General features: G+C 43.2%; 1 protein-coding gene and 1 long non-coding RNA gene across 17 annotated transcripts in view; one reads left to right on the top strand and one right to left on the bottom strand.

Annotated features, from left to right (window-relative positions):
• msi2b (musashi RNA-binding protein 2b) overlaps positions 1–21,379 on the top strand; it is a 181,863-nt gene that overhangs the window by 135,655 nt on the left and 24,829 nt on the right. For all 16 annotated transcript variants that reach the window (XM_057054353.1, XM_057054347.1, XM_057054350.1 and 13 more), the window contains exons 9-10: positions 4,945–5,059; positions 9,360–9,434. In XM_057054353.1, the coding sequence (XP_056910333.1) occupies positions 4,945–5,059; positions 9,360–9,434 (190 nt within the window). The remainder of the gene's footprint in view (positions 1–4,944; positions 5,060–9,359; positions 9,435–21,379) is intronic.
• On the bottom strand, positions 11,664–16,912 carry LOC130537491 (uncharacterized). The gene is made up of 3 exons (XR_008953637.1): positions 16,721–16,912; positions 11,891–13,821; positions 11,664–11,789 (listed from the first exon to the last, which is right to left on the bottom strand). It is a non-coding gene; the product is annotated as an uncharacterized LOC130537491 (long non-coding RNA).

Genomic DNA, 21,379 nt, shown 5'->3' with positions numbered 1-21,379 from the left:
TGTGTTTTAGCTAAAACATTTAATAAAAGTAACCACGTTAACTAAAGCCAACTAGTGTCTATTGTCAATGATAAATTACCATCCCACAGCCAACTGAAACAGATTAGTGTCTCTCACTGTGGTTAAAAACACTCAAAATAAATCAAACTGTTGTCAAGGACCAATTTTATGCTTAGAAGAAATGTTTAATAACTGATTTTAAGGTAATAATAGATTTCTCAGAAGATATTTTTAATAATCTGTGGAACTCAAAGGTGCTTTAGATTATCAGTTGTTGTCACATCTAATGTAAATGCCAGTAAGCCAAAGTTGCCGGTTTAGCGTCGGGTCAAGTGACCAGTCGAGCAAGTTGAGGAATCTAAACATTAAATTTAAACATTAAAATGAAGCATCACTTGTGTTCTTGTTGATAGTGAGGCTGCAACACCTGAACTTGTAACTCCACTGGTAGGAAACCACCATCACTCCCAGTGTATTCCATTTCACCTCAATAATCGTGCCCGGGTGTCTAACCTGTCGTGGACTTCAAATCATTTTTGATCCTGGAAAAACTGTCTGAGCGACTGGAGAACCCGAACGATGCAGTTCACCGAGGCATGGATGTGATCAGGATGGTCCTACCCTGCTATATATAGTAGCTTCCCTGTGATCAGCTAACCAAACATAATTTCTTTTAATTAGACTCATCCTGAGTGAGCGAGTGCCAGCTGTACCTGTTTTGCTGCAAACCAATCAGGTGTGCTGCTGATGCACATTAAAATTCGCATCCTTCTCACGAAGAGGATATTTTATAAATTACCCCCGGACTCGTTTCTAACAGTCAGTAGATTTGGAAAAATGGAAACTTTGAGTCCCGAGGTTATGTAAAATATTTTGGAGAGTCAAATCCTACAGTGTTTGAACATCAAACAGTTAATAAGGCAGTAGGACCGCCCTCCGCTGTCTTTAGTCCCTTATGGAGCACTTCCTTCCAAGGTCTGGACTGTAAGTAATTGGATGTTTACCCATCATTGAAGAAGAAACACTTTGAGGGATGAAGGCGGTGGAAATCCACTTCACACTCTGCCCTCCAGGATGTTCCATAAAAACAGGAAGATGTTCAGATCTGCTGATTGAAGAAGTGATGGAAACAATTGGACGTTAACGTGATGATGACTTTTGAATGTGTCTCTCAGGGAGGCCGGGAACGCTCCCGTGTTTAAGCACAACAGGCAGCACCTGCTCTTCAAATTGACTTCATTGACAGTATCTTTTTACATAACCATGCACGGGAGAGATAATGGCTACTGTAAGATTGTCGGCCATTGAAGGCACCGTTCAGCTTTTCTCAAAATGTCCTACATTATTATTTTTATTACCGAGCATGGGTAAAATAGTGCAGAATGTTCGGCTGTAAATATAGTCCATCTCACATGGCTTTTCAGCCCACTGCTCCCCAGAGGTCATAAAGTCACACTCCAAACCGTATCCTACCGATACTCTTTAGACTAAAAGTCCGTTTATAGGTAGTGGTTAGGGTCATTTATTTTAAAATAATGTTTTTTGCTCTTAAAAGCTGATTTCAGGACACTGCTACGGTAGATAAAACATATATAACGCGTGTAATCGTTGCGATACATTACTCATTATTTTATGGGTTTGTATAAAATTGTTTTTTAATCACTTTTCTATTGCCTTATTAAAAGTGGTGTTTTGAGAGCTCGCAGATAAAGGAAAGGCTTCTCCTCTGGCCCAGTATGCACAAAACACAAAAACTCAGCACATCCCAGTTAACAGGAGTCGTTGCTGAACTGTTACACACATTTATTGTCTCAACGGGAGCAGCTGTTGAGTCCAGCGTTGTCTCTCGTTGGTCCGTGTGGGGGTCTTTTGATCTTCTTACTCCAAAAAATAACTCCCAGGTTTGAGATGAGAACCCCTGTCATTCAACAGAAATGAATGCAAGTTTCTTCCATTGATTCCCAAACAAAAGAAATCCGTGGCGCATGATCCCATCAGGCATTAATGCACACACGTGTCCTTCACGGCTTGTCCAGTGTTTGTTTCCAGCGCTCTCATTGATCAGAGAAAAACAGACTTTTTTTCCCGTCCCCGACACACTGATGAAGAATTTAAGTCGGAAAAAATAGTCCTTTGTCATTAAATTTCACATGCGCTGGTCAAAACGTGTCAGAATAATAAACAGCACTACAGTAGCGCGCTAGATTCAGACATTTTTCACCAGGGGAAAGACTTTAAAGGTGCCGTTTTAACCCAATACTTTGTTTGAATCCCTATTTCCAAATGAAATGAGTCCATCCAACAATGGCTGATCGCGGATTGCGCATGTAGAAACATGAGATTTGTGTGTTTGTCTGTTCAGCTGGCAGTGAGAGCTGCAGTAAATGAATCACGCCATTTTCTTTATTCAGTCTGGCGGTCTACTGATGGAATCCATTCACTACCGCAGTGAATAGTAAATTAACTCCTCCCCCACTACACAAACACAGACGCAGGCTGCACCCCCAACGCTCATCCCTGAAGGACAGCCATTGCCAGCCCGTCCCTCCTATACCCTCCTATTACACCTGCAAGGTTAATATGTATAGGAGACGTATTGAAAAGGTCATAAATGAAGTGCTTCCCTTCATTCTGTCTCACAGCACCTGCACCTGAAAACAGAAGCTGCTTTATACTTTATCCCAACATGAAAGAATTGTCAATTCTCAGCTGTTTTACAAACGGCTGATTTTTTTTTTCTTTGTTTATTTTCTTTTTGTGAATTTACTATTTACTCAGGGAGAAAGGTGAAGCCAGCGAAACTCTCCACCGGGCAACATTTGAATCTCTGCATCGACAACGGTTTAACCTTTGCCCAGCTCACTGTCAGCCTCTGACTCGCCTCCGCATCCTCTCTGTTCTCCCATCTTTGACTTCGCTCCCTCTTAAAAGCTCTCACTCACACACTCGTCTGTGCTTGAAGCAGGTGAACACCCACACCCTCGCAGCATCACGGACCCTGACTCCTGACTGGTTGTGAATCCCTGACAAGAAGCCCTCTCTCTGAATATCAAAGTGCTGCCTTTTTGAGCATGTAGGCATGACTCACGTCCTGGTGCTGCGAGGGTCCTGGCAGGCCGGCTGGGAGTCCAACCACCCTGATGCCTTGGGAGCTACTGGAGAACTTGACAGGCCCTTCCATGTTGCCATTGATTTTATTTTGATCGCTTAGTTTTTAGTGCTTATTTTTGGAGATGTTCAGTGATGCTTTCTTTAAATGGCTCCTTCATTGACAGGAAGAAGACTGTGTGAGAAATGCGTACCTCTGTTGATTTGGCAACTTCTTATAGAAGGCTCTAATTCCTGTCATCATACATTCACTGGATAAAGGCTTTTTTATTCTTGCCAAGTCCAGACTCGACAGCCAGAGTTTGAAATCTAGTTCTGTATTTTTCTGAACCAGAAAATCGATGTTCCATCTTGTCCGTGTCATTATTGAGTTATTTACAAAAAAATCACTGGTGCTCAAAAATACATTGATTGTCTCATAAAGTTTGCGAATAAATTGAAACCAGCCAACTCTGACACCAAACCAAATACTTCACTCCTGTGTCAACAGAAAAGATTGTTAAATACACAAACTATTACGGAGTTTTTTCCCCCAATACAGGACGCAATGTTTGGCTCCTTTTCCTGCAGAAGTGCAGCAGCCACCAACATGCATGTTTGAGCACGTGTCAGTGAATATTAATGTGCATCACCGGCTTGTCAGACTTGCATGAGTCTTGTATTTATGCCAGGCTGTACCTTGGTTGAGGTGTACGCAGCCTCGGCGCAGGAGCCTGTCTTGCGCAGCAGGCCAGGATGACATGTGAATCACAGCAGCCGAGAAAGCTCTGCTTAAGTGGAGGCAGTAGGGAGAAGCGGGCGAGAGCCAGGAGGCAAACAGACAAACAGATGGACAGGCTGATGCCAAGCAGGCAGTGGAGCAAATAGATTGTGCAGCATGGCGAACACAGACTCATCCTACCAAAGAACAACCAACAGACACAAGAGCGAGCCACCCTTGTCAGCCGAATGAGCTTCTCTATAATTCATCGAGATAGGATAGATACGTGGTAAATAGGGCTCTCATCTTCCTCCTTCTCCTCATCTGCCCCTGTCACATCCCTCATTTGATATGTGTGATGTAGGAGGGGGAGATGTCACTCTTGCAAGATGGGAAATGAACAAACCTCCACGTGTGAGAACCGGCATGAGAGAAAGAAACACAGGGAAATGAGGAATGCTGCTCAGGTGGAATTGGACTGTGGAAACACCAGGGAGTTTAGTCTGGCCCAGACACAAATAACAGCAGAGACACCACGCAACCCCCCCCCCCCCCCCAAAAACAAAACAACAGAAAAGACTGAACACACATTTATTGATCACCTTTAGAGTTTAAACGCGTCACCTCAGCAAGGCCCGAGTTAAAGGAAACAACAGGAGCCGGCACAGATCCTGTCAGGAGATATTATTACTTTTGAGATTAATCTGTGTTAGAAGAAAGAGCGATATCTTTCATAAAGAATCTGGGCAGGCTGCCACACAGCCAGAGCGTGGTAATAGCGTTGCAGAACAGAGAGTCTCCTACCTTGATGTCTCAGAAACTCTTGGAAAGAATTAAGCTTGTATTTCCCAGAGGCATTGGGCACATGCTCACTGGAGCAACAACCTTTGCTTTAATGCAGGAGAAACATGATTGTAAGTTTTCCTTAGAGACTTCCCTCTAAAATGTGAGGTGCTCAGATTGACTCAGACTTGTTTTTCTCTGCGGAAAACATCCCGCGATGTGCAAGTCAAATAGAAAAGCACCTTAAAGAGCTGAGACAGCCCTGTCAGATCTGCCTGGTTGTGTACCCTACACAGTCTAATGGTTTGCCTGTGTGTGTCTGTGTGTGTGTGTGTTCTTGTCTGTCTACATAGGTAGAATGTAAGAAGGCCCAGCCCAAGGAGGTGATGTTTCCACCGGGTACACGAGGGCGAGCCAGGGGTCTGTCCTACACCATGGATGCCTTCATGCTGGGGATGGGCATGCTGAGTGAGTCTTACCTTCATCACCTCTCATATAAATGGAAATGTGAAACCATGCTGAAGAGGCCTGTCATGTCCAGGTTTAATATATCCTTAATAGTTCTTATACACGTAGTTAGTTATGGAAAGTAGGATTTTATATTTATTGATATTGCAGTCTGAATTGACTTCAACCCAGGGAATGGAACCAACAACACTGACATCAGGGACTTGTAGCGTCTGCATTTGCATTTTAAAACGGAACAGATCTGAAATCTAGAAAACTACTACTGGCAAAGAGTGTGTTCAGGAAATCACAACAGGCCTCATCAGGAATAAGTGGAGCCATCAGCGCGACCACAAAGCTGGGCGTGTAAAGCGATACGTACCACCAGGGGAGATAACCTTGGGGAAACAAGGAGAAGGCACTCATGACACACGAGGTAGCCAAAAACAACAGAATTGTTTAAAGGGGAGAGGGACAGAGGGGAAACCTGATTTGAACAGTGTTCACTCATCAGAAGGTACCTTCTAAAAAAATCCACTTATGCAGCCTCTCGTCCAGCTAGCCCCATTAGGTGGACGCTGGCCCTAATTAGGCCGCTTCCAGGTGTGCCACCGTTGGCCAATCTCTGCTCTATTTCTGGTGAAGTCTGGTACAGGCAGCCCCTGGGCATATAGTAGCAGACCAGCACATTATCAGGCTAAATGAAGAGGAAAATTGGTGTAATGTCATATTAAGGATTCATCACTGTGCCCCCCCTAATGGGTAATGAAGGGGACACACGTGTCAGTGAGGGATCTCATCTACAGAGACCTCAGCTGCTAGCCCACCCCTCTTCATTACCATCTCACTCGTGCCCGTGGCCCTTTTTATTTAACACTATTACACACTCTCTATCTGTCTCGCTCTCCCTTTGCCCCCCCCCACTGTCTCTCACTCCCGATCCATCTATCTCTCGGTCTGTAAGTCTGTCCATCCTTTGCATTTCCTATGCATATAATTTGTGTGTGCGACCCGACCAAATGGATTTGCCCTCACATCAAAGATTTATTTTTTACTTCAAAAGCAAAAGGGACACGCAGCCGATTGTAAGAGACTCGTTTTGCTGTGCGAGTAACCCCCCCACCCCCACCCCCCCTCATCGTGGAGCAGGTGCAGGCAGAGCCACACTCATGCATTTTTATCTCCGTCAGGTAACCTAATATTTAAAACAGCTTTCAAAGTCAGTGGAATGCCATAGGACGTACAGCGGCGATGGGGGGCGTCATATTTTAGTTTTTTAAATGATGGTCGAACAGTTTTCTGGCACTCATCAGTCAATTAATGGTGAAATTGATTAATAAACTCTCGGGGTCTCATGATTATGCCTTCCAGCTATGAGCCTGATTACACAGTTGTTCGTGGTTTTGTTGGACTGGGCAAAGTGGTTCGGTCAGCTCTACCTGACTCGTTCGATTGCGCCTCATCTGATGAAAGTATTTAACGAGCATGGCGAAGTTTTCCGAACTTATTACCGACTAATGTGTCTGCAACGAGGGCAGCACTCCTGCCTCCACTGGGAGATGGCCGGCAGCAAGGCGGCGATGTACTCATGTGAGAATATTAACAGCCGACTTGTTTGGAGACATTCTTATCTAAATGAAATTGGAACAAGGACAGCGAAACATTCCTTTATATAATTTGCATTTGGAAAAAAAAGGGGACCCACAGCTCATTATTTAAGAAAGTGTAAGCTCCTTTTGTGCCAAATCTCATTAAAGCCATCCCCAGCTCCTTTGTTTACTGCCTCTAATCGAGGCATTTATCTTTATTGTGTTGCGCCCGATGTATGTTTGCTGAAATTAATACACATGAGCCTGGGCAAGGTATGGGTGTACCAGATGGATAATTGATTTTAAAGGGAATCAGAACTGTTGAGCCATAAAATAGGTACATTAGCATGCATATTAATAAGGCAAATAAGAGCACTAAGAGGCTGCCACCAGGCCAGACACAGCGGCAGGCTTCATTTAGTAAACCACTCAAAACAAACTGCTTCCATCATTCTTCCTCGCTCTCTTTCTTTTTTCTTTCTTTCTTTACTCGTATATTTTCACGCATTAGAAATGTCAGGACTTATGTTATCGTGTATCCTAATGCACTTTCTTTACACTTCTGTATCCTTTCTTGCCCACTGTATTGCAGGACACCCGGGTAGAAAATGAGCTTTTCGGTTTAGAAAATGTTTCTGAGAAAAGGACTTTCGAGTAGCTGCTGTATCTAAGCCAGCAATTTTAGGTTGGTATTTATTCTGTTTGACAGTAAGACGGTATCAAACACATAATATCCAATATTTTACGGTCTGTGATAGCTTTTTTTTGTATCATCTCGCCGTTCTTTTCTGACCAAACAAACAATGAGAGGGTTTCTGAAAGCTATCCATCTGTAGCTTCCTAGTGATGACTTTTCATCAGAAGCTGATGAACATTTGATTTTTTCCTCCCCCGGCCGGCGTAGCCTCCTTCCTCCTTTATCCACACCAGTTTAAGGCTCCCCTCACCGCTTCTCCGAGTTGCATTTCTTTTTTGTCTACAAGCGAGGGAGAAGGGTCCCCGAGACGAGTTTTCCCATCGGGTCAGGAATAAATTGAACTTTTTCATGGACAGCAAACACTGATTAGATATTTATGACCAAGGTCAACCTTTCTGATTCCAACTGGCTCAGGCTCTGAGGCATACAGAACAGAGCATCCACTCACTCACTCACACACTCACACGTGTGTGTGTGTGTGTGTGCGTGTGTGTGTGTGCGTGTGTGTGTGTGCTCATACAGACATACGTTAAGCCATGCACATACATCAGCACGCTCACACATCTGCATCCTGTAGACACATGTTGTGTACTTCCTCCAAACCCAAAGAAAAGCCCAGTAAAACTAACAAATAGACTGTGTGTCTGAAGGAATTTGTAGCCCAAAACATTACAATCTCCACTGATAGATTGCAATGTGTGTGCAGCAGATTGTCATACTAGCACATATCTAACCAGAAATGAGGACACAAAACTCTGATAGAGGTTTCCAAGGTCGTTTTGTGAGGTGTAGCTTACACTATGTGAAATGAGTTATCAAGGTTAGCTCTGGTGATTCATTCCTGGCCTAAAGGACTTCTTCTTATTAGGTAATTTAGTCCAGACTCATGGTTGAAGGTGATAATAGCTCAGGGGGAACAGATAAAGATGAAGACATATACTGTACCATAATTACAGGGTTAATTATGTTTGTATTACCTTTGATGGTTTTCAAATTCTTACGGGCTCCCTCGTCCAACCGCCCCCTCTTCTCACATTTTTTTTGTTTGCTCTGTATCCCACTTTCAAGCCGTCTGCCCCCTCACACCCCATTTTCTCAATATGTTGCCCACAGCTGCTTCAGTCTGAAAACTGTCCCGCTCATTAACTGGTGGCTCCACACTTGTAATAAGAGTCATGACAGCAGATGAACAATACATCTGCTGCTCTGAAATGGTTCTGACACCACGTCCGCGTTGGGGGGCTCAAGGCAAGACTCCGGCCACCCAGGGACCGTGCAGCTCAGTCTGTCACCGCGCTGACTTTGACTTTTGTTTGCAGATGACAGGTTGTGGTGGCGTATTATGTTCTTGGCCACTGTGGTGAAGGGCGGTTTTAATTGTATGGGGGCAAATCCTTGAGTTGCTAAGGAAATCCTTCTAGATAATTGTTTCACTGTGAAATGATCAGTCAGGATATGCTCAGAGACGACTACCATTGTGCCAGAAGTGAAGATCCAACATCACATAGTGCACAATTATGCTGACAGAGAGAGAGAGAGTGACGGAGAGAACGTTGCAAGTCGGTACATTTTTAATCAGTAGGTTGGTCTTCCTTGAAAGAAAACTCCTTTACAGTCTGTTCATTTCTATTTTTATTCTTGTAGATTATTGAAATGGTTAACTAAAGAACATAAATAGGTGAGGCTGGCAGTTGCCCTTTGATTCAAACTGCTCCCAGCATGTTTTTTACAGTTTCCAGTGTATACTGTCATTTCCAGGAGCTATAAATACAGGCAGCCTCTTTATTGGGCTTGAAGCATTACAGTAAATCTCTTGTTGTAGTTCCTGTCAAACAAAGCAAGCTGGAGTTCCACATAGATAAGTCCCTCAGCCCCTCATAATGTAGGAAAACGTTTGCTCCAAATGGAATTTATATAATCCAAGAATAATTTTGGTGCTATGTTTTATAACTTTAGAAATGTGAACTTGTTAAACTGTGTGTGTGTGTGTGTGTGTGTGTGCCTGGATTTAATCTCCTGTTAATCTCTTTCCTAGGTTACCCTAATATTGTGGCAACATATGGCCGTGGATACACTGGATTCGCACCCAGCTACAGCTACCAGTTCCCTGGTGAGTCCAAGGCTTAGTTCAAATATCAATGTTGCTGGTGATGTGTGTAAAGCACATTCGCACCTACATGCACAGGCACGCACACGTGTGTGTGCGCACACAAAGGCTCATCAACATACAAGTCAGTCACTGAATAATCTTCTGGGTGATAAGTACGCGATGTGTTTGGAGGAGCTCTTCTGAGTCGACATATACTGAAGGAAATTGCTTACTCCTTTATCGTCCAATACTTGAGCACCATGACCAAATGTCTAAAATGTGGGAAATTGTTTGTTTTTCCCGCTCCAATATATGCAAATTCCTTTGCTGTGAAGAAAGAGAACCACCAGTGTTTTGTGTAGGTACAATTTAAAACTCGGTACGTGTAATGGAAAAGGAATTAAGTCGTTTTCTGCATTAAAAGTGTTGACTTAAAGAAACCGGAGCTTTAATGGGAGGTGAAATATGAGACGTTCCTTCTGGAAGTGAGCAGCTGTACCCATCTGGTGCCGTACGTGGACAGACGTCCTGTCAATTTCATGCTTTATTTAGAGACTTTACACATACTTTGTTTGCCGTGCCAGACATCATTCCTTCCACTGATACAATGGAATGGGAACGATCTGACAGCAGCTCAGATCTCCGTAATATCTCTGCGAAATAGATTTGAGAACGGGGAATCAGGAGGGTCCAGCTGTGACCACCTGGAGATCAGACTTTATTCTAGATTTATGCTTGACCTCAACATTATTACGGAGAGGAAGGGAAATATCAGCCTCTCATCACTGTGGCTGAACATGAGATGCATACGACTGTGAGAATTAAGAGGCGTTATCAGCTCATCTTTCATCCAGCCTTTCAGATATTGTCATGGCTGTGATTTAGAAACTTTTTAGTGCACATTTTAGATGACATTTACAGCTGGAATGTTCAGTTTAAAATATGTGCAAGCAAAGTCTATCAACTTAGATATAATAAAGAGAGAGGAAGCAATCAGATTTTCCTGCGCATAAATAATTCTAGTTAAACATTGATTTTTAAAATGTTTGCTGTTTAGCACATATTAAAGGCTATCACCTTCCCCCGGGCAGAATGTATGATTCTATCCATGTAAAAACTCAATTTAAAGACTCTGATAAGGCTGTACAACTAAAACACCCTCCTCTGGGCTCGCTCAGCTCTTGACAGGGTAATTGGAAATTTTAATGTATGAATCAAATTCCTTGTTCAAATTAAATAACCTCAGGCAAAATATTGACTAGTGTCCTTCTGTACGAAGATGTGGGAAGCATCCTCAATTTAAGATCAAAAGATTTTCTCTTTTTTCTCTTCCTCCTACTCACTGTACACAACCTCGGTCTCAGAATAAATGGGGCCAGGCAGCCTGGATCCAAGAGACATAAATACTGGGCAGTATTTTAAAGTTATTTTACAGCAGGCCACGCTCAGAGGTCCACTGCTAGAGGGAAACAACGCTCCGAGGCTGTTGTCACACTAAAACATAGATCACAATAAATTAAGAAGCCAAATGAGGGATATGGAGAATGGAAAAATGAGTCACAGATGAAAGAGATGTCAAAGAAAATAATACCTGTAAGAAAAGTGAAACACACACACCCACACACACACACACACACACCAGAGTGTTCTCTGCAGCTAGTCAGACTGTCTGTCACCAGCGCAGCAGCTGTTAAACAGTATCTGACAATATAGCACTCTGGTCCTTGTGACACTCCCAATTAATTTCAATATTGATCACAAAGAGCATTTGATATCGATCACATACAGCATGAATTTTTGTGCCTGTATTTGTATTCCGTGACTCTGTTACAGCGCTGTTCCATCACAGCACCGACATTATCAGTGTTTAACGCACCTAAAGACCTTTGCATAACGCAGAAGTCTGTATCCGTTATCTGTCAGGAACTGTGAGTCACTTCGTTGTGTTGAGTGTTGATCACTGTTTCCTGGACAAGACTTTGTGGCAGGGAGGACGACCACAGCCTTATTAACAGATGAGTCTGCCACTGTGGCTGCAGATTCAGGCATTAGGCGAACAATATGAAAAATACATGTTCATCATTGGAAAATAATAGTTTTTTTGTACCCAAATCTTCATTTTGTTTTAGGATGTCTTTGATAAATATGCTTTTGCACAGTTTTATAGGGATACATTCATCCCCTGTCAGGCTTCTGAAGCCTCCTTCTCTTCTTTTCGCTCGGTTGTGCTTTAAAAAATCACCCGGTTGATTTTGTGCAACATTTTAATAACATGCCAAAAGTTAAAACTGTGAAGTTGAAATTGAATTTCAGGAGCGATGCAGCATATTGCTTGTGCGTAGTGACAATCAGGACGACCACAGTGTTTGCCATCACCTCAGAAATACAAATAACAAGGAGGTGTTAGAGATGATTACCAACAAAAAAGAATCGTACTGTTAATCAAAGCTTCTCTTTTAAATAGTGGATGCAATTACCTGATTGTCGGCTCTGTTCGATAATGCCTTTTCCTCAGCTTTACATTGATTTGTTTGTTAGTAGATTTGTCCCCCTTAGAAAGAGACAATAACACACGATTACTGACAGTAATCTGTCCGATCCCATTGTGACAATAATGCATCCTGGGTCGGTGCTGCGCTGCTGCGCTGCTCAACATATAGGCCTGTGAATGCAGGGTGGCAGCTCGTGCTCAGTTCAGAGCCAAATGAAAGCAGAGACTGTGCGGCATGTGTGCTGGCAAATGTGACCGAAAGTGTGTGTGTGCACGTGTGTGGTCATGGTACTGCTTTCTGTCACCCTCGCAGCTCAGGATGTGTGGTGAGGGCGTTTGTGCTTTTACTTTCGCATCATTCTGCTTCTGTCACCGAAGCGCCACATTCATATTCACCTCCTGAAGTCAAAAAACCCACATTTGCTAATGCGGAGTCGTGTTAAATGATTAAAAAGTAGTTTTAGACTAATAAACCCTGTTTCTAAGGAGAGTTAATCAATCTGATTGACCTATTTGCATGATTAAAGTGAACTTATTTAAAAAAAAAAAAAATAGGAAACCATCAGCATTTTTGTCAGCAGTATTTTTGCTAAAGGATACACAAAATGTGTGTCGTATTGACTTGAGATAAATTTTATAAGTCATGTTAAACACAAATGAAAACACAGTAAACCGAAACGTAGAAGGAAAATAGCTGTGCACTTCAGAGCATTGATCCAAATTGCGAGTGATTTAAGGAACGTCGTCTACAAATCATGTGATCTTTAAAGAGCTTCACTCACTTTATCAGGTGGAGGAGCTGATATTTCACCGGACATAAAAGGGCAAACTGAAATTAGAGACTAGTTTTGAATTAAAAAGAGGAGCAAAAGTGTTTCATTCCGAGTCAGACTTTAAAGACCGCGCTATTCCCAAGACGCCGCTGTTAAAAGACGCTGGACAGTTCTGATATTTCAAATGCCGGACAAGATTAAAAAAAAAGTACTGTCGCGCGTCGTGTTGTAGGAGAACCCGATCGGTACTGAGTTGGTCTGATCAGTCCAGATACAAACAAAGTCTGATAAACTGAGCACATCAAACCTGCAGAGATGTTCCCAGGCATAAATAGAAGACCAAGAATGTCTTTTCATTTTTTACTTACTCCAATCATAGCCTGAAAAGCAGCTTTGTCGTGCTGGAAACAGGAAGCAGGAAGAAACATTACTGTACATTATTCTCATTTCTATGCAACGGTCTAATTAGCATTAGCTATCTGATAAATGCGCTTTTGTATTATTCAGCTCGCAGCGCCCAGAGGAATAGCGCAAGATGTGCAGCATTTAAAGCAGGAGGTGTCTGCTGTAGTTTGGAGGACCCTTCCAGATGAAGCTACGTTCAAAGAAGTGTTTTTAAAGGCTACAGCAACACTTGAGAATATAGATATTAATATGCAAATACCTTTTTTTAAGCACTGCATTTGGTGCAGGAGAAACTTTTACTCTCTTTCATATCCTATGAATAGGAAGGTTGTCTATTTAAAGAAATATGTTGGGAGGGGGGGTTTATAGTAGGGTACGTTTGTAAATTATGTATGTAGAGTGGTAGAAAGCTCTGGAAGGGAACATTAAAGCAGAGATTCAAACCACAGACATTCATATTGTTCTTTCTTTTGTCAGCCGGTCTCATATTCGATCCTTTAATTAATGCACCCTTGAATCTGCACATAGACAACGTGTATTTATACAAAGAATGTGATCAAGAGCTGCACATAATGGAAGGAGACGGAGGTGTAGAGTCTTAACCTGGTGCTTTCCTTCGGCTCTCCACCATATTCCTGTGCGACGTACTGCCTCCACAGCCGTGCCCTCAGAGCCTCCCCTGGCATAAATGACCATTATGGCTCCATTAGGGCTGCTACTAGGAGGTCATTATGCCAGACTGAAAAAAATAGGGATGAAGATGTTAGTGCGCTCCCATCAGGGGAGAGACGCAGACTGAGTGAGAGAGACATAACACTCAGTCATCCGGCTACGCCAGATGTCATGACAGACAAACAGCCATTCAGGTCCAGTGAGTCAGCCTCTTAGTGGTAAAAAATGAAGGGAAAGGATGATTAAGGATGGGACAGGGCAACGGAAAATGGAACACGGGACTAATGAGGACACAGGGGTGGGTTATTGTGGTTTACATGTGAACAGTGTCTGTTTGTTGTCTTTTTCATTTTGTCATTTTATTTTGTTGCTTTGCTCATGTTTCTTCTGATCTGTTTTACTTGGATTTTGGATTCTAATCCTTCTGCATCTCCAATTCTAAAATACACGGGTGCACACAATCCAGTCACAAATGACTGAACTCAACACTCCGACAGGAGACAGGTCTCAACCCAGCAGGTGATTTCTATTTTCTTACCCACAGTTGGTATTCAGATTTTTCATACTTTTTTTTTTTTTGCATCATTCCCAAATTCCACCTTGACACCAGAAATATACCAACATTTTTTAACTCTTCAGACCGTAAAATGATTGCGTAAACCCGTCCTAAATTAAAATCAATCACCTGTATTGAAAGAAAACCGCATGCCCCAAGACAAATCCCTCGATATCAAGTCCTTTAGATATGCAGGGCGGGATTAGACAGATATTTTTAACGATTGTTCAGTGCCCTTGGTCATACTTTACAGTTGCCCAGAGTGAGTGATCTTCTATGGATTGTGTTTGCACATATAGATGTTGCTGTTCTCTACAGCTGTAAGTAACAGTGATAAGAAAGCTGCTGACCTGTTGACTTCCTCTTCCCTGAGGGAGAGGAATATAAAGGTAAAGGGAGCAGCTGTCCTTTCTGCAAGTGCCATATAGGAGAAGAGAGCTGCTGGCTCCTGCATTTGGTATGATAGAGACTTCTCCTTAGGGCTGCATGCCCCTATAAACTGGGGCAGAGCCAGCCAAGCATATGATAAATGCACCAGAGGTCATGGCAGGACATTGGTCTGAAACTCTAGTTAGGCCTCCCAGGGCTTGGCAACTGTCTGCTGTTGGGAGGTAGAAAAGGTGTTGACATGGACAATAAAGCACTCTGAACTTGTGACACGACGAAAGCCTCAGTGAGGTTGGTGGTCAAGGTCGAGATGGTATGCCGGGTGTGGCGATTTGTCCGATTTTAAAAGGACAAAACTCTGTCGAGGTTTTGAACACACTTGAGATCTAATCTCAAATCTTCCAGAACTTCCACAACTCTGGTTTCTGCACAGTTGACTGCAAACTTCCTTCAGTTTATTAAAGGGGATCAATTTTATCCTAGCAGAATCATTTTGAAAAATAGAACGAATGGATTTAAGGAACTTAGAAAGCCTGGAAATGAATCAAGAAACCTTTTGAAATGTGGATGTTGATCCAGCATAAGGACTGGATCCAGGCTTTTACATACATATGGACAGTATACAGTAATACCCATGTAAGCACGTAATATATAAGACAGCTTTAGAAAATGTTATTTTCTTTGGTAGCAGAATTGCTGCCTAAATGTAAAATTTACTGAATCTCACATGATGTTTATTCATTTCTGTGGTTATGTTGTTGTACTCTGAGCAGAGCAGCAAATGCAGGAAACGTCACCGGATTAAGAGTTTGAATTTGAGGGAGATTAGCATATAGCTTTAAGTGAGGCGAATGCCTTTTCATACTTTCTGTCCAGTAATATCCTCCAGTTGACAGCTGTTGTCCTTTGTGGACAATGATGCGGTTTTGGGATGCAACCCCTGTCATTATCATCATCATCATCATCCGAAGTTCAATTATCATTCATGTAGCTGAAAGTTCTTAAGCGTCCCACTGCTTGGCTGGAGCAGGTGGAAAAAGCTCAGTGGGCTGATGCTGATGTGGCGCTTACCTGTTCACGAGTTCTACGCACCATTGACCTCTGTTTTCACTGCACTCGCGAGGCAGCGCAGTAATGCACAGACCCGTCTTGTGAACGGAACGGGTTCTCTCTAGAACCTCAGTTACACGGCAGATTGTTCCCTTAGATCATGTGACTCTACGAGCCGGGTGTGACCCAAGCGAGTGGTCTTGTGAGCCGGTGAGAGCGTGACGGGGCTGGAAGCAGATGGGCCTCCTGGTGCCGTGCTGACTCACAGGCTGGCTTTAATTGCCAAGGCTGATCGTTAGCCCAATGGGTCTGTGGAGGATGGGGCCCTCCTTGACTCACAGTCCTTAAATAGAGTCTGACGAGGGGCATTGTGACCTCAGTCGCTTAAATAGTCATGCATGGGCGTAAAACGGACACTAGGAATCTTCGAGGTTGCACACAATAGCAAGAAGGTTCGCAATCGTAACAACGGACCTCTTTCCTGTCCGTTTGGCCTCTCTGACTCACTGTCCCCACATCAATACCGAGTGCCCACACTCACACACGGGGGCTCTCACAGGCCGTGACTCTGTTCGCAGTGACAGCAGCGAGGAAGATGCCTTGACGTCAGTGGACCGCATTCTATGTCGCGCCCTATCTCCTTCAGCATGCGACTGCGCTCAGATGGGCTCTGTTGTACAGTAGCTTCCTTCGGTTAGCGCATGTACAGGCTGTCCTGTAGGCGACCAGGCTGCGGAGGGTGATTGGATTCAACAGGTGAACCCGCTCCCCACGTTGTGTCATCAGTGTAAAGATGCACTGTGCACCGGCCTGTCTGCACAAGCCAACAAATCAGGTCACGTGGACTTGCCTCATGCGAGCGGTGGCCTCTGAAAAACCGGCCGCTAAAGTCTCACACTGACAGCACTGAAAGGCTGGTTATTTTTCAGAGTAGAATGGAAGGCTCACCTCATTTGCCCAGGTTTTAACTCACCATGGGACAGCAGGCACAGCCCCTCCTTCTGAAGCAGACAAACAGCCTGCCATGGAGATGCTCAGCCTAGGTTCCTGTGGCGGGGAAGATGAGCTGCTGTAAGAGGCAGAGTGGCAAACGCTATAGCTCATTATGTCTCAGCTGTTGAGCCGCTGGACCTGAAATGAAACTTTAGTTGCGCCGCCTCATACATGGCTGCCACCTTCGGACACTGCTGGCAAATGGCAGGAGAACAGGAACATGGAAGGAGAGGAGCACAATGCACGTGTCTCTGCAAGGACCCTGCTCAGTGCCTGCTGCCTGTTGTTTTGATGCCACCCGCTGTTCAAGAGCTCCAGGCACAGCGAGCTGGTCACTTTCTAGGTCTTAACACAGCTGTCCTCTTCTTTCCCTCCATCATTATATCCGTCCCTCCTGCTGTCTCTGCTAATCGTCTTCATTTGCTCTCCTTCTCCAACACTGACATATGCAGACTTGTCTACATGTCTGCACCCCTTTACAGATGAACCGCACATACGTGCTCCCTGTGTTGACCATTACTCACGGCTCCTGTAATTAAGTGTTGCTGCTGCGCTATTTTTGTGTCGTGCCATATTTACCCTATTTGCCCTTTAAACTGGAACAGTGGCAGGTTGCGTAACCGGAGCTGCCCAACACATCATGGAGTCAAAAAGACAAAAAATCCCTTGTTCTTGACCTCATTGAGCGGCAAATATGCAGAGATTACTACAAATCCACAACCATATTCACTTAATTGCTGGAATATTTTCACTTTATTTTTAAGAACTTGAAATTATCACCCTTGTCATTCATCTGTCACAGAACCAGGGGGTGGACATTAAAATGCATAAAAGATTTAGGCTGTTTACTCACACACAAATGAGTGGAGGCTTAAGTAGTCTTGTTTAATTATTCTGATTGGCTGTACGGGGACCTCACAGGCAGGACCAGAACAGCTGATTCACTCAGAGCTCACAGGATCTTTTTCATACTCTGGAGTGTCAGAAGTGATGTCAGAGGAGATTGGACCGCAAAGACATGTTGCCTTTGCTGATCCCGAGTTGGAAGGGAGCACTGCAGTTAAATGCAGCGGAGCAGACGATTACATAAGCGCCACTGCAAGGTCAGCTATCTCTGTCCTCCCCTTCAGTCTCTTTCTATTTAAGTCACCGTCATGAACTGCCTTGAAGATTCCGGTTCTGCACCAAGACCCACTTCCATTCTCAAGCCCAAGTCACTGTTTTCCGAAACAGATTTGAATATTTTTGCCTTATCTCTTCAGGCAGATTTTCCCTCTTATTTGTAATGCATTGGAGCCCCCCCCCCCCCCCACACACACACACACACACAATATTGTTTCATTCTCCCTCTTTTTAGTGTGTGAGTGAGTGACTGGGAGTTACTGTACGCTGAGGTTTGTGTGCAAGCAGGATGTGTTCAGATCAATTCTGTGTTATAGGTGCTGCATCCTTTTTACTGAAGAGCACTGGAAGGAGCACAAAGAGGAGGTCAAAAGTGCTTCTTCACTTCAATAAAGGCTCTAGTTTGTCCTCTTTGATGCTATGCTGCCGTGCACTTCAGCTACAAAGAAACGGCACTCTTGTGACGGAGAACTGCAGGAAAAGATACTGAGCTTCTCCTCGCGCTGCGGACAGCCGCGAGGTGCAGAAACTACTTGACGTTCAAAGTTATTTGTTTAGTATGAAGGGAATATAGAATATTTTATGATTTTAGTTAAACCTGTTTATCCCTTGTTATGGTCAAATGACATTTAAAATGCCCAGTGGGAGCACTGAACTACAGTGACCATGATGCTGTAGTGTGGGTGACTCCCTCATGTTGACCTGAGTGAATCTGTTCATCTGTAAAACTTCCACTGATCCGGCTGATCTGGTGCTGGAAACACCCTTCGACCTCCCTGGAGAAGGATTCACAAGAGTCTCAAAATGCAATATATATCACACACCATTATGGATGAATATGGGAAGTCAGAGAGGCAGCAGAAGATCTATATGCATGTATAGCCCTTTATATATGGTCATAGTGGATTTTTATTCTTTTGTTCAGAGGCAACCATAAATACACATTATTTTATGCCATGAATTATATTGATATACTGATGGGCACGTTCACTTTTGGAATGATTGTTTTCTACCCTGCTTGAGCATAATTGTCGATGTGGTTTCACATTATTGATTTCAGTTCTGCTTTATTCCAGCTGAATATACACCCAAACACCAGGGGGCAGTATATATGTGTGTAGATGGACAAACCTTCCGTTATAATGAGTGCTTGAGATTCATTTTGAGATTTGAATAACCGCCTTTTTCACTGGCCTTCTTACTTCTGAAACTAACCTTGGATTTAATAGATAAAATAGGCCTATGCCGCATGAATACGGAAGATTCTGAGACATGGTTGTTATAAGTGTGCTGGTGTTTCTGAAATCCTTTTTACCAGATAGACTCAATTCTGATTCAACCCCGTCAGTACTTCATCGTTTTTTTAAAGTGTTATAAAGTAAGACACGCGTATCTCTGCTTTAAAGCCCGGCTCGTCAAAGCACTGGCTTCATTCTGCTTCTCTATTTCACTTTTTTCGTTCCCCAATAAGAAATCACAAAGTGCAAATGGCAAAGGCTCAGTATGGCGGATTCAAAAAAAATGATTGCTGCCTTTAAAAAAAGATTAAAAAAAAAAACAGGAACACACAGAAACGTGTTCAGCCACAGGTGTGATTTTATCAGGATTAAACAGAAAATTGACTATCCTTATCATTCATAGAGGTTGGGGGTTCATGTGGAGGCCAGTCAATATTTTGATCTTAAACATTATTTAGAGCACTCTCAATAGTAATGCTACAAATGTGCCACATAAGGCACACACATATATGTGTGTGTGTTTGTGTGTGTGTGTTCTTAAGTGACTGTTCGCGTCTTTTTTTAATGTTCCACATCCTCGGTGAGTCTTTCTCTGTCTAGCATGAATGCTTTTAAAATCTCTGAAGAGCCTGACTTGGATCTATATGTGTGCTCCTCATGGCACTTATCAGCAGTAGTGCTCTGTGTACCGTGTAACGTGTGTGGTGCGTGCACGGAATTTAAACACTGCAAGGAAGAGATACACATGGCAATAATCATCTGAATGATTGACAGCAACCAAGCTCTGTTAATGAAGTTATGCTTATTCTGATTAGGACCTTAATGTGAGTAAGATAACCCGGTTAAGGTGTTTACACGAGAGTTGCAATAATATGTGTATTGCATTAGTGTGGTTATAATTGAATTATTGGCGTGCATGTAAATCTGTCTGTCTCTCTCCGTCGCGGGCTCATTCCCCGACATCAGTGTCTTTTACATGAGGGGAAGCCCGAGCGTGCACTGTAGGGTCCGCCCTGATAAAACGAGAGGTGAGCGGCGAGCATGCGTGCAACAGTTCATATGAAAGCCACCTGGCTCTCAACAATCCTGTGATTTATGCCTTTGATAACAGCAAGCGAGATGCTTTCAGCAACAACAAAGTAGCGCTGAAGGATGACAACAATGGGACACTTGTCAGTCTGGAGATGAAAAGATGCTTAGCTTTGTGGCAGCCTTTTTTTTTTACTTACTGTTATTTATTTATTCTTTTATTTGTCACCTTGTGCTTCTCCATATCTTATCAAAGGTTATTGATGAAGGAAAATGTGGAGTCAGTTCTCCATCTGTGACAGAACGCCTCCCTCCTCCTGCGAGGAGGCGGCAGTGTGCTCGGCTGCGCCTGCTACGACTCATCCCAACACTTATTTCCGCTGGCTTGTTCTTCTCGCTGTCACGGTGACAGGAAAAAAAACATGTGTCTCCTGCATATATTTAACACACTTTATTGATCTTTTTTTTTTTTTTTATCATTGCTTATTCTTAAACCCGGCAAAAACACTATCGTATGGGAGGAAAACAGCAGCGGCGAATAACAACCAGTGTCTGGTGATGCCTTTTCTGATCAGCTGTTATTGTATTTAATTGATTTCCATTTAAGGAAGATGTTTGTTTTAATCTCCACTAAACTGCCTTTAGCGTTGGCTGATTATTCTGACACATATTACACTGACAAACGTTGACGCTTTTACTTTTATAGCAACTGTAGCCAGTCCATTTGACTTGCTGTTTAAACAATAGGATTAATTAGTTGGGGATGATTTGAAAATGACTGCATTTAGATGTATATTAGCCCTCTTCTGTGCACACACCAGATACAGCTTTTCAAGCAAAACAAATTGATTGAGTGAATTTGTCCATTACTGGGAGTCTACCTGAGTAAAGGATGTATTCTGGGGTTTCCTGTATAGAATAGAATAACTTTCCCTGGCCTTGTTCATGCCTCACTTTCTCCCGGTTTGTCCTTTCTTCTCTTTGTCTTCCCCCCGCACTGATGTGGCTGCTGTCCTTCTCTGTTTATCTGTCTCCGTCATCTCTGCTCTCTATTGCTCATCTGTCTCACTCCTCGCAGCCTCTAAAATCGACGCGCTGCAGTCTGAAAGGCTGCTTCACAGGCCTCTTATTCAAACCCAAACCACTCTGTTAATCTATTCTTTTAACCGTACCACAGCAGAACCTTCAATTAGCATATTTAGAGATGTACGTCTGTGCATTTTTAAGGTTTTATCTATAATTATTTCACA

This window comes from Takifugu flavidus, chromosome 14 (assembly GCF_003711565.1).
Source record: "Takifugu flavidus isolate HTHZ2018 chromosome 14, ASM371156v2, whole genome shotgun sequence".
Lineage (NCBI taxonomy): Eukaryota > Metazoa > Chordata > Actinopteri > Tetraodontiformes > Tetraodontidae > Takifugu > Takifugu flavidus.
The sequence above is the reverse complement of the archived record's forward strand: the minus strand, read 5'-3'. Positions and strand labels throughout refer to the sequence as shown.